This window comes from Miniopterus schreibersii (assembly GCF_964146895.1).
Source record: "Miniopterus schreibersii genome assembly, chromosome: X".
Lineage (NCBI taxonomy): Eukaryota > Metazoa > Chordata > Mammalia > Chiroptera > Miniopteridae > Miniopterus > Miniopterus schreibersii.
This window is the reverse complement of record NC_138104.1, coordinates 97,442,239-97,455,792: the sequence shown is the minus strand read 5'-3', so window position 1 is coordinate 97,455,792 and position 13,554 is coordinate 97,442,239. Positions and strand designations below refer to the sequence as shown.

The following is a 13,554-nucleotide window of genomic DNA, read 5'->3' as shown; positions in this document are numbered from 1 at the left end:
CACTAAGCATAGTGTAAACAGAAGTAAGAAAAACAAAAGGCTTGAACTTGGGAAAAGGACAAGTGGACTGGCTCTTTGAGAGTTCCAGAAAAAAGACTTTGTGAACAGGGTAGAAATAAGCTAATTATAAACAGTTACTGTGGGCTAAGCACAGATCCAACTGTTACTGAACGTTAGGTCCAGTTCGGGATGTACAGTGCCAAGCTGCAAGACAGCACAAGTTTAAAGGCACAGAGATAGCAGACGGCTTGACAAGTAACTAAATCCATGAATAAATGAGGGGACTCGCTCTCTTGCAGAGTGGCGTGGCTGCCTTCAGGAGTATGGGGCCTGGACTGGCACTGTCATTTAAGAGTTTAGGTTAGATGTAAATCATTTGTTTTCTAAAATACTGTTTTAGAGGCCTTTGTAAACAATACAGGTGCTAAAATTCACATGAGATCTTGTCATAAAGTAGAAAGAAGAACGGCTACATTGGATGAGTTCCTGCCCAGAATCCTTTCATAGTACATTTGGGGAGTGAGGAGGAAAAAGACAGATAGACTCAGATTTTAAAATTTAAATAAAATGTTTTCGATACATCACATAAGGCTCAAGATAATATGCAATGCAGCTAACTCCTCTTAATGGCTTGCTAATTTTGTTCCTTAATCTTTTTTTCTGAGGGTAGAAAATGCTGCTTTTCCCTTCATTGAACACCACTGTGGCCCAGCGCTGCTCTTAGCTCATGAATCACTTCCTTGAGAGAAACAGATAGTGTCTCCTGAGATGAGCAGCATCGTAATTATGCTTAAGAAAATACATGAAATATAAATACTGTTATCCTAGAGAAGATTCAGAAGAGAACTTAAGTATATAAACTATAGTAGGTAGAGAATTTTAAGATAAATGTTTAAGAGTACTGATTCTATTCCTTGATATATCCAAAGAACTTGAGTTTTCATCTGAATATGCCATATAAATCCTTCATGAAAAATAATTTTGGATCTATACAGTACTTTTTGGAGAACTCAGCCTAAAATCTGCTAGAGAAATTTTGGATTAACTAATAGAATCTCTAATTAGAGTGCTGCGCAGAACCGCGGCCATCTAGATATTAGGAAGACAATTTTCTTTGTTTTTAATAATTAATTGAACTATTTTCAGGGTAATTCATTCCCTGCTTGCCTTAACTTTAATGAGAATTTCACTTTCCATCTGTGTGACAGTTGTTTTACTTATTTTACATTCATCAGATGACTCACTGTTTTACAGGACAATTTATGTTTTAGCCAACGAATATTTTTTCTTTTAGTCATTTAAGGTACTAGTTATACCAAATAAAGCCCATGGCAATTTAGGTGATTTTCATCATTTATAAGGACACTTCTATTAATGCTTTTCAATTTGACTTTCAGCCTGGGGAACAGCTCCCTCCAGAGATGACTGTGGCGAGATCTTCTGTGAAAGAACCCTCCAGAGAAGGCACCTCTGCTTTCCACACACGGCAGAAATCTGAGGTCTGAGTTCTCCAGAGTTGCTGCCTTGTATGATAAAACCTGTCTGTAAAGATTGGTTGTTCAACATCATTACAGCCCATCTTTTAAAGTTTATCCATACCCATCCTCCACAAATAATTTGAACTGGCTTATAAAGTAGTTTTCCTCATGCCATAATTCTGAGTTCTCTCTTTAAATGATCCTGGAGTAAATTATAAATCAAGAGGTACTATTCTAATTTAACAGGCTATTCACTTTATATAAACTTGTTTCCTTTCTCAGGGTGGAGCATATCATGACCCCCACTCTGATGATGGCACTGTCCCCAAAGAAAATAGACATCTATACAATGATCCCGTTCCGAGGAGAGTTGGCAGCTTCTACCGAGGTAAGCCTGGCCCCTGACACCCAACAGGGTCTTCTCTCCTCTGCCCCTCACTACACCCCCTGACTACATTTTACTGCCCTGGCTTCACGTCAGTGTGATTCACCTGTGCTGTCACCTTCCAGCGCTTCTCCCGGCTTCGGATCCTGCTGTTTTCAGATCCTCGAGGCTTCTGACTTGGCTTCTTTGAGTAGTCTTCCTATTTCCAAGGTCACCATCAAAACAGTGTCTGGAATGACCCTTCTGAAGCTGTATTCTGACCACACCACTCATTGATTCAATTAAGTAGTAAAATACTTATCGAGGTCACCCTGTGTGCCTGGCACTGTTCTAGTTTAGAACATGGCAGTGAATATTGCCAGTTGAAGGTCTTTAACCTCACAGAGCTCACATCCTCATGGGAAGAGAGCAGCACTAAATGCAATAATTATATAGAGCATTAAAAGGTAATAAACGCTACAGGGGGAAAAATAGAGCAAGGCAACCCATTGCCTCCCACCACCTCACCCATAGTCCTCTATGTCTCACCTGCTGAGAGTCCTCTGGCGGCTTCCCATTGGCATCAGGACAAAATCTGAATTCCCTAGGATGGCATTCCAGACTTTCCATGCTCTGGTCCTGCCATCCTTTCTAGCTGTTCCTCTTCCTCTCTGGTGTCCAGCCCGTGGGACTCACACAGGCCACACCTTCCCCTGGCCTGAAACTCACTCTTCCCCCTGCGTGGATAGCTTGTTTCTGTCCCTTTTAAGGTTCTACTATGAGGTCCTCTGCAGTGTGATGTCTTCCCTGCTCACTCAGACAAATTGAAGTGTCTCCTCCCCTGTTCCACCCGTGGTTCTTTGTTTTTTCCTCTGACATGACACAGAGCACACGGTACTGATTCTTTGTCTGCATGTCTCTCTCACAAGGCTGTGCGGCCCTTTACCTTTTCCTCTTTCACCCTCATTTACTAGCATACAGCCTGGCAGTTTCATTAAAATTTGTTGATTGAATGAAAGAAAACCTTCAAATGTACTTGCACAGCCTTAAAAATGTACTTAGATATTTAATAGGCATCTAAAACAGATGCTTTGGGAGCCATATGGATTTGGGAGATGTTGACAGAGAAAGGCATCCCCTTTGAGGAGCTGTGTAGTAACAGAGTGGCTGGGAGCCCTGGGGAGCCCCAGCCTGTAGTAAGGAGAAAGATAGCAAGCCCACCAGGGTGGGGCAAGGTCGTGGGTCTGGGAGGCTTAACTTTTCAAAACCTTCTACCAGTGCCCACAACCGCATTGCCTGGCTTCTCACTATGGTGTTAATTTGAGAGGACAGCTGGAAAGGGGCAGGAATTGGGGAGTGGGGGGGAATGGACAGCTGCTTGGTCATTTTAACCAGGAACCCAAGCTAAATAAATACATACAAGTGTTATTCAGGACTAAATGTATATTGAATGACTAGGCTACTCTGTTCCCTCCCAGCCCCACCTTTAGAAAAAGCATAAGGCATGAAATATACCTTTTAATGCCCTTTTTTTCATACCATGATTCTTTAGAATCTTATGGAACTAAAGTTTTAATTCACGTTAAAGTGAATTGAAACAAAATCTTGTAGTATATGTTAGCAAAAGCTTTTTTTTCTTTATCACTATAAGTTTTACTCCTAAAATGGACCATGCATATGTTATTTCTATAGATGTCTGTCTGTGGAATGTTAACAAAATTCTAATTAATCCAGGACCACAGTTTTATTTTTATTGTAAGTAAACTAAATCAGTTAATATCAGCAAAGCCCCTCACTTATCTTTCTGATAATCCACTTCAGGGCTTGGCAGGCAGAACATTTTTAGTTTAGAAAGTCTACAAATAGAAAGAAAAGATTTGACTAGGTGAACATCTGGAGACAGCTGCCATTTCAATGATGCTACTAAATCTAACTGGATGAAGATTTAGTGGTATCACTGAAATGACAGATGTTTCCAGAATACTTTCCCTTTTCAGTCCTACTGGTCATGAGTCAAGTGAAATGGTGTCATTTATCTTGATATACAGCCTGCATATTCCTTTTGTGATGAAATTTGCAATATATTTTGATATATGATCAAGCTTAGAAATTGACAGAAAAAAATAGTAACCCTCACCTAGAAATCAGCAGTATTTACTCAAATACAATTTGGTTTATCTTTCTGTTTATTCCTGGATTGAGAACTTAAAGAAAAAATTGTATTCTGGTGCAAGTAACCTAATTTCTTTGGGATTTAGTTTAAAAAATATAAAATTGATGCTGCCTCCCACGTATCAAGGCTTAAACGGTAGTTTGTATGTTCCAGCACATATTCTGTTAAGAATCACTAAATGCAGGAGGTAACCAGTCGATGTGTGTGTGTGTATGTGTCTGTCTCTTTCTCCACCGCCCTCCCCACTCTCTCCGAAAAGCAATGGAAAAAATATCCTTGGATGAGGATTTAAAGAAACAAAAACAAACAAACAAAAAGAATCACTTCAGACTAAGAATAGGTTTTGCATAGTTGGGGCTATGATGTAAAAAAGCTTCAACTTCAAAGAATGCCAAAACAGTGAAGGAGGGCTGTCATATTCATACCTTTAAATAGCCAACAATATTTTTCAGTTTATCAGCTGACAGGTCAGTTGATATTGCCCAGTGATATGATATATATTGCCTGTTGTTGTTTTGTTTTTGTTTGTTTTTTTAATAAGTTTTGTTGATTTCAGAGAGAAGAAGGGAGAGAGAGAGATAGAAACATCAATGACGAGAGTCATTGATCGGCTGCCTCCTGTACTCCTCCTGCTGGGGATCGAGCCTGCAACCCGGGCATGTGCTGTGACCGGGAATCAAACCCCGATTTCCAGGATCCTAGGTCCACACCCAACCGCTGAGCCACGCCCGGCCGGGCTATTTCCTGTTGTTAACTGACCCTCCCGCAAGTTGCTCTTGTAAGCAGTGGGAGTAGGGAGAATGTTCCCTGGAATGCCTCCACCCTCAGAAAACACAAAAGTTATCTAGAGGGCAGATGAGGATTTTGACTTATCTGTTTATATTTTATTTATGTCAGAAAAAAATGCAATAGAATAACTTGAAAACTGCTTTGACCAAAAGAGTACATCAGTGACTTTTTTTATTTAGTGCCATCTCCACGCCCAGATAATTCTTTCCATGATAATAATGTGTCAAGCAGAGTTTCTTCTCTGCCATCAGACAGCAGTTCTGGAACCAACCACTCAAAAAGACAACCAGCATTTGAAACTTGGTAAGTATTTTGGTTTGTTTTTACTCTTATTTTTTCTAACTGGAGATCTGATATTTCAGAGAAATTCTGGATAAACATTGAGCATTCTTCCTCCTGCTAGACCTTTCTCAAGAGAAATTGTTTGATAAGGAAAAATATGAGTTGTCATTATTTGTAATGGTTTCTTTCAAGTTCAGCATTTATATTAAATATGTAAAAAAAAAAAAAATCCCCTAGATCAGGAGGTACCTCATAAGTCTTCCATTGCACTCTTCTGACATGATTGAGGTCTTTCCCTGTCTCCTCTTTTGTTGCTATTGAATCACATAGCAGACACTTTGCTTAGCAATTATATGCGCTATCTCACTCAGTTTTCATAAACAGCCTTTCAAGCAGGGGTGGCTCCCATTCTACAGATGAAAAAACAGCAGCTTAGAAAAGGTAAGGAGCTTGTTTGGTGCTGGTCAGCCAGTAACAGGAGCCAAGATCTAGACCTACATGGATTCTGATTCCACAGCTCATATTTTTCATCTCTGTGCCACCTTACTTTTTTCAGGGTGAAAAGATAGGAGTGGAGGAACAATTCTTTATGCTACCTCAAAAGTGTAATGGTAGCCAGACATTAAAAGGATGTGCCAACTTTGCTAATCCTTTTATCTTTCTGTGTCATATGTAATAAAAATTTAGGGGGAGAATTATAACATATATCAAGTCTTATTAGGAGACCTGTCTGAAAGTAAGGACTTTTTAAAAATAGTAATGTGGACTTTGTATTCTCAGCTGCCCAGAAAGACTGCCCAGAATCCAGATGTTAGGGGCACTTATGTGTACTTCATAGAACTACCTACCAAGTTCTCCACCAGTAGAATTAAATGGTGCATCACTGTAACACACTGAATTTAGAATAAGACCAGCCTGTCAGAGAGCCCATCTGTGGGGTTTGTTGCCAGAAGTCACAGAGGGCCTTGGGTTGGTTCTCCCAACTCTATGTGGTTTCACAATTTGGACCCTGTTGGCAGGGTTATATCAAGGTTTCATTGTTACTGTGTCCAATGGTGAAAATAATTATTTTAAAACAATTTAAAAAACTATTTTAAAGCTATAAATACTTTTTCTTTTATAAGCACACTTTACATCCATTGCCTTAATTATAAAATGAGAGTGTTAACATTAGTGACTAAGAGGGTAGACTTTGGAAATAGGGTATCTTGATTAATGTCACTTCTGGCCATGTGACTTTGACCTCTTTGCGCCTTGGTTTCCTCATCTGTAAAATAGGGCTTGGAAAAGCACCTCCCTCATAGGGTTACTGTGATCAGTAACTGGGGTAAAACATCAAAAGCATCTAGAACAAGGACTTGTTAATGTTAGCAGTGTTTACCGGTCATGTCCTCTAACTTCGGTATGACTGGTCAGGTGTCTCCCTTCCACTTACTTTGCTGATAAACTTTGGTGCATTCTCTCTCCATGTGACTGTAGACAGGATCTCTTATACATTAACCTGGGAGCACAGGTACCACGTATTTTAGTTACCAGCATTGACAGTTTTCAGGTGTGTCTTTAACAAGCCATGAGAATAGTGTCTAAATTATGAGAATATGGATTACAGAAGAAATTGTTTTCCCTCTTGTTCATTGCTTAATGAAGTGGTGACAGTTTAAAAGTCAATTGCAAACTAACAGAGTTCTGTGAAAATTAGGTAGGTCAGATCAAAACTGAGTCCATATGTGGTGTAGGTGATGTTCACAACGTACCGCTTCTTTTTGATAATCAGTTTGAGTAGACCTGGGTATGTGTGTAGAAACCTGAAAACAGTTGTTCTAAAAAAATTAGAGGCACAGTTAAAATTAGAGGATGTTAAACATTAGACCAGCCTCCATCGAATCATCTATAATCTGATGCTGCTGGTAGGAGGCTTGAGAGAGTTCCAGAATTACCGGTGATGAATTTCCATATTCTTTTGTTCCCATGGTCCCTCCTGATAGTGCTGCTATGATGCTTCTTTGTGCATCACATGTAACTTAGGCTAAGTCATTCATTAAGCTTGACTTGTCTTGATATTTTTTCTTAAACAAGCAATCTCATTGTTTCACCATACTGTGTATATTTGAGAGAAATGCAATTTGATAATTGTTACAAAAACATGAACAAGACTTGCTATGGTAACAGTGAATTGCTGTTTCTAAATTATCACTTTCCTAAGGGCACTCTGTTTCTCCTTGACAGTAGTACTTTACATTTCTTTTGGGAAGAGGATATTTCTACAGTGTATACATTTTTGTAATGAAAAAATCAAGCTACTATGTCTTATTTTAAAGTGATAAATAGATATTGTAGTATACTATCCAGAGTGGTTATTCTGGCCATCTCAGCTATCCAGAATCTACATTTATAAAAATAGGCTGCTCTTGCTTTGCTTAAGAAGACAAAATGTATAAATATATTTAGAAAGGCTGCTGTCAAAATTGGGCTAAAAATTGACATTAAACAGTAAGCCAAATTAATTAGAAATCCCAGGAGTTAAGTGAAGAATTGCTGTCACTCATTTGCACAATCCCAGGCTTTTTCTTCTCGTAAAGTTATTAATATATTGGTATCCATTATTGCTTGCCACCCAAGTCACAAATTATTCTCTGATTTTCTCTTCTCAAACATTACTTGGCACCCTAGTGACTCTGCTGGAGGAGGGGAGGTGGCAAGGAAAGTGTCACAGAGTAATTAATTCCCTTCTCCTCTTCAGTTCACCTTCACACTGCTCCCAGAACAATTAGGCTAAAGCCCCCGAAGTCTGACCCTCTGTCAAACCTGCGGGGCTCCTGCCTTGAGTCTGTGAGCAGCTTGAAGTCACACTCCTTGTTTTATTTTTCTGTCTACTTTCAACACCTAACGCAGAGCCAAGCGCATACAAAGGACTCTGTAAATGTTGGTTGACTTTGATTCAGGCGGTTTTAATTCCTTCCCTTTTTTGAGGTGAGTCTTTTGAGTTCTCTCTTTCCTCTTGACCACTTAGAGAAATAGCTTCTTTGTGAGATGATGCTTGAGTCCCGAGACTGTTCACGAAGCGGACTGTTACCCGGCACCATCATCACCCGCCTTTTATCAGCCCTGGGTAATGTGCCAGGTGACTAGCTGGGTGGGCCTTCTTACAGCTCCTGTCCCTGAGATGGATGTGATCTTGCACCTACCCTTCTCTTGTGCTACTGCTCTTGGACCCGTCTATTGCTGTGTTATGGGGCACACTCTTACCTACTGTGTGCAGTACTGGTTGTAAATGTTCAAGTCTCTCTTCATTCTTAGTACAACACATAGCTTTTCAGGGGCCTGTGTTCCAGGCAGCTTCTCTCCATCTCCGTCTGTCTCTTTCTCTCCCCCAGGCTTTTCTCCTTTTGGTTTTTCTGTTAATTCTCTGCATGTGTATGTTTCAATGTAGTTTCTCCCTCTGTTTTTTCTTTCTCTGTGTCCCCCCCCCCCATTTTCGCTCTCTCTCTTTTGTCTGACTTCCTTCTGTGCATGCACACCCACGCTTCACTCCTGGCTTTCATCCTCTAGTTCAAGGGTAATTTATTTTCTGTTTTGGCCTCTGGGATCTCTCCCTGCCTAGATCCTGGCCCCACCACCTCTGTGCAGCTTCAGTGTGAAGATGTTTTCCTCACCGTCCCCCCTCCCCCCAGGCTCTAGTTTACCCACTGCCTCTGAAAAGACTGCAGAAGGCCTTTGATTCATCTTCCCTGTGTTTGGGTCATAGGAACAGTGAGCACTGGTTTTTTGTCCTGCTCCTTCCCTTTCATTACCCTCCTCTGCCTCCATCCTCTCACTTTCATCTTATTAGGTAAACTCTGCCCGTCTCACATCCTGCTCCTCTTAGGACCAGGGTTTCAAGCCTTCATTTCCTCTCTCACCAGCATTAACATTCTTATAGTAACACCCATTCCCTTCCTAGGGCTGTAGTCTTGATGAACATGTCCCCCTTAAAGATTTCCTGGATTGACAGAAAGCACCTTTACTACTTACCCTCGACAGACCTGAGATTTTGTTAGACTTTCATTCTGATTGGTAAAAGCTTCTACCTGTTCATCTGAATACCGTGCTGTGCAGACCCCAGTATAGAAGGACACAGGCTATATCATAAGCAAATAATTTTTTAACCTCTGGAAGTTGCAGAACATTAAAACTAGCATTGCTAGTTGGACTAGATGCTCTCTGAGGTTCCTTTCAATCCTAAGGGTCCTGCTTTTGTGGTTCCAGCAAACAATGCTATTCTGCTGCGTGTCCTAGAGCCCGCACAGGACTAAATGCTGCGACCTGGAACTGAGTTTAGGGCAGTCTGTCTTTAGGCCTCATGTAAGAGGGTTTCATCTCCTTAATCTCAAGAGTACTTGTCGTAAGAAAGTTTGACCGAATTCTCAGGGTCTAGGCCCGGTCTGTCATTGGGAAAGGATGTTTTCCCCAGCACTGTACTTAAAGAATCAACTTTTCACTTATTTCATTCTCACTCATTCCATCATGTCTGAAGCTTTCTGTCTTTCAAAACTGTAAATGGATTACTCAGAGTTTCAACACTAGTCATTTTATTGGTTGTGTTGTATTATAAAACTTTCACTTCAGAACTTGGGACTCTCTCGATGATGTTTAAAATTGCAGGTCCTGATGAGTTTCAGGAACACATGGGCCTACAGTACATGCTTTTACTTCCTTGGGATTCCCATTAACTTTTAGGCTAAACACTTCAGAAGAGATGATCATTGCTCCTTCAAACAGTCATGGTTTTTACTCTCTTTCTCTCTGTTACCCTGCACCATCATCACCCTCTCTTCCCTTGTTGTCTTTGATCTTGAGCTCTTAGCTTTTCAAATAAATTTTTTTGTGGTTTGTAAAACCTTTTTATCACTGTGCAGTACATGTTGGTGTTGAAATTAAAAAGAAGGAACTATAAATCACCAAAATAATTCTCTTACCCAGAAATGATAGCTATTAAGATTTTATTTTATTTCTTTCTGCCTTTTAAAAAATGTATGTATATGTACACATATATTCCTTTTTTAAAAATATGGCTAGGCTCATATTATGTAGAAAGTTTTGAATCCTGCTATTTTTACTTAGTACTGTGGTTTGAATATTCCTTCATATCAATGAAAATTCTTTGGCAATGTGATTTATTTTTAATAGCTTCATGGTGTTTTCTATGGTGCAAATCTGCAATCATTTATAGAGATGTTTTCTGCCTTTACACATATTTAATCAAGTAAAGGATGCTGCTTTGCTCATGTTTTCTTAGATGTTCTAGTAACTTATTCACTGTTAGGTGTCCTAAAACCATAAATATGAACAAACTCTGTCACCTTTAATTTTTCTACTCTTGATTTTAGGGAATAGCAGTAGGAATCCAATCATTTGAGAAAGCTGTTTCCCATAGTTCTATAGATATTCAAATATAAAGTAGAGCCCATGGAATGTGCCTTTTTGAAAAATAACACCAGTTGAGTTGCTTTTTAAATACTGTAGGTTAAATTAAGTAATATATGGCCTCTGTTAACATACACATAGCCAACTTGTTGGGGCCAAGGTGTCTTGTTTGCTGTCTTTTAATATCTCCTATTTGTATTAAAATGGGTGGGTGGTCTGAAGCATAATGTCAGTATTTTCAATTAGAGGCTTTTTTTCCAGAAGAGTCATTTGTATTAAGCATTTTTTCCTGTCCATTTTTTCTTCCCTTATCTATTTTTTTTTTTTTAGTATTAACATATGGCTATAAGATTTTTATAAAGGAATTTTCCAGCTTCAGGCATTTTTTACTTTTATTTATGATATTCCTGTAGCAGCATTGAATTTTTCATTTGTTTTTTATGATCAGTACCTTGGCAAGCCGCTATTAATGAACTTGTTGAGCTGGTTTTAAGAAGGTAAATAGAAAAATGAAGATAATGAAAATGTTTCTGCTCTTCCCTTCGGAGGGTTGCAGAAAGGCATCCTTCAGACCATGTGCTTTTCACACTCCTAATTCTGAGGTCTTCAACAGCATGAGTTACAGGTCATTTGTAATAATGCTCAAATTGCTAGTTCAAATGAGTCCATGCCAGAGGCAAATCCTTGACCACGGTTGATTACATTCAGTTCCTCCTGTACTTTTTAGATGCTCTTTACCTGTGTACTTGAATCTTCATGGCTGTTTGAACCTGCTGTCATGAAATTTTCATCTTCATTATATTTGTCATATAATGGTAGGAGAGTGACTAAAAAATCAATGTGATAAAAATGTCTTCCCTTTTAGGAAAAGTCCTGAAAACATCAGTCATGCCGAACAGCTCAAGGAAAAGGAAAAACAAGGTTTTTTCAGGTCAATGAAAAAGAAAAAGAAGAAATCTCAAACAGTAAGTAGATGGCTAATTTCTATATGTAGGACAATGGCAAACAAGTCTACGTTAGTCCTTGGGTACTTTGCATTTTGTACCTGGCAATCACAGTGAATTATTTCCTTATTGAGACCTGCCATGTATACACTGTATATGTTTTTTTCTCAAATTCTATACAACTATCCTCCTGTCACAGAGCCTTTTTTAGATTCAACAGAATCTCCAGGAATAGAAGAATTTAATTTGGGTGAGAGAGAACACTTTTCAAGCCTCTCTCAGTAAACGTCTTATCTATTTGGATTTGTATTCATGTAAAAACTATGAAGCTACAGGATTTATTTCTCTCTGGGGGTTAAAGATATGTGAAAACTTAGTAAATGGTTTTGTTCTATGTTTAACTCTTAAAAATCATAACTGACCATCATTCATTCTCCCCTGGCTGGTTATCCAAGTCCCATGTTGACAAGTGCCCTTCTGCACTGCAGTCACAGAGAGGAACTAGTATTTGACATTTCAGGGCTTGCTTTAGTAGGAAGACATGTTTGTCCTGTGATTGAACTGTGAAATGCAATGAGTCTAGCTCCTGGGAGCCCTCCGCCTGAACCCAGGGCCAGCTCCATGGAACCGTGCATATCACATCACTGAACTACCCAAGCAAGGATTCTGCTGGTTAGTGACACGAGAAAACATGGGGAAGCCAGGCCTCCAGGCCAGCAGACACTTCTTTACCCATGTGAGGCCTGCTTCCTCTTTGCTTTATGACATCTTCCAGACTACACAATGTTGAGTGGACCATTTTATATGATTTTGTTTCTACTTTTACTTCACATGTGATTGACTCATTTATTTAAAAAGGAAAAAGGATTCTAGGGTTATAACTCAATGGTTAGTAAAGATGAGATGCCGAAATAAGGATTTTTACTTCACAGATGTTCTAGAAGTATTATTAATCCTTCTAGATTACCTTTCTAGATTATTCCTTCGCTTGCTTGTTTATTGAATTTATATAGTTCATTATAAAATAAATATGAGCTCATTACAGAGAAGTTGAGACAAAAATGATCATTTCTAATCTTAACACCCTATCACAACTAGTATTAGGATTTTGGTATATTTCCTCTTAGCTTTTTAGCCTATGCATCTGTTTATGACAGAAAGGTGGTTTTTTAGTTTGTTTTAAATAATAGTAATCATTTTAGTACAATTTTGTATTCTGGCTTTTAATAGTATATTTATCAATACACACAACATGTATGTTACTACACAAGTTTTATTATCTTCATTTTAATGGCTGTATGATATTCCTGAAGTGTTTATTTTTTAAAAACTGCCTATATCTCTAACTGAAACCCACTTAAAGCAGAATTTCAAGTCAAAATGTCACTCAACCAAATATTACTACATTTGTTATTTAGACTGGATGAACAAAACAAACCTTATTTAAAGTAGAAAAGCCCAAAATATTTACAGTGGTAATAAAATAATCTTTTATCATTGTCTATAGAACATTTGTCCATCATGAACATTGAATTTAGACTGCCGCCTCTTAACCACTCTTATTTTGATGTGTTTGTTTTTAACCGCAGGTCTATAGCCACTTGTGGGGTGGTTAAGTGGAAGAAAGTGGCAGAAACCAAGGGACTGAAAGTGTTTTATGTATAGATTTGGCTTTTTTTTTTTTTTTTTTTTAAAGAGCTTTTAAATTGGTTTTGAGAGAGGAAGGGAGAAGAGAGAGAGATAAACATCAATGTAAGGGAAACATTGATCAGTTGCCTCCTGCACGCTCACTACCAGAGATTGAGCCAGAAACCGGGGCATGTGCCCTGATCAGGAATCGAACTGACAACCTTTTGGTGCCCAGGATGATGCCCAACCAACTGAGCTACACTGGCCAGGGCAGATTTGGCTTCTGATGTCTGTCTTAGACCAACATTAAACTTGAAGCCCCTGGCTCATCATGGCCTGAGTCGAGTATATATATACATGTTGACTGACTATTATTGAGGATCTGTTTCAAATTTTAGATGTTGAAAAAGTACAGGTTAGGGTAAATAGCAAAAGTATTATTCTCTAACATCCTCTCCACTTGAACTTCCTTTTTTAAGGTTTTCATACATT

The 13,554-nt window shown here is 38.9% G+C and overlaps 1 protein-coding gene across 2 annotated transcripts in view; it reads left to right on the top strand.

Moving 5' to 3' along the window:
* Positions 1-13,554, top strand: part of CDKL5 (cyclin dependent kinase like 5) — a 148,696-nt gene that overhangs the window by 129,965 nt on the left and 5,177 nt on the right. For both annotated transcript variants that reach the window (XM_081126620.1, XM_081126619.1), the window contains exons 13-16: positions 1,398-1,499; positions 1,761-1,866; positions 4,984-5,107; positions 11,355-11,454. In XM_081126620.1, coding sequence (XP_080982746.1) covers positions 1,398-1,499; positions 1,761-1,866; positions 4,984-5,107; positions 11,355-11,454 — 432 coding nt within the window. The remainder of the gene's footprint in view (positions 1-1,397; positions 1,500-1,760; positions 1,867-4,983; positions 5,108-11,354; positions 11,455-13,554) is intronic.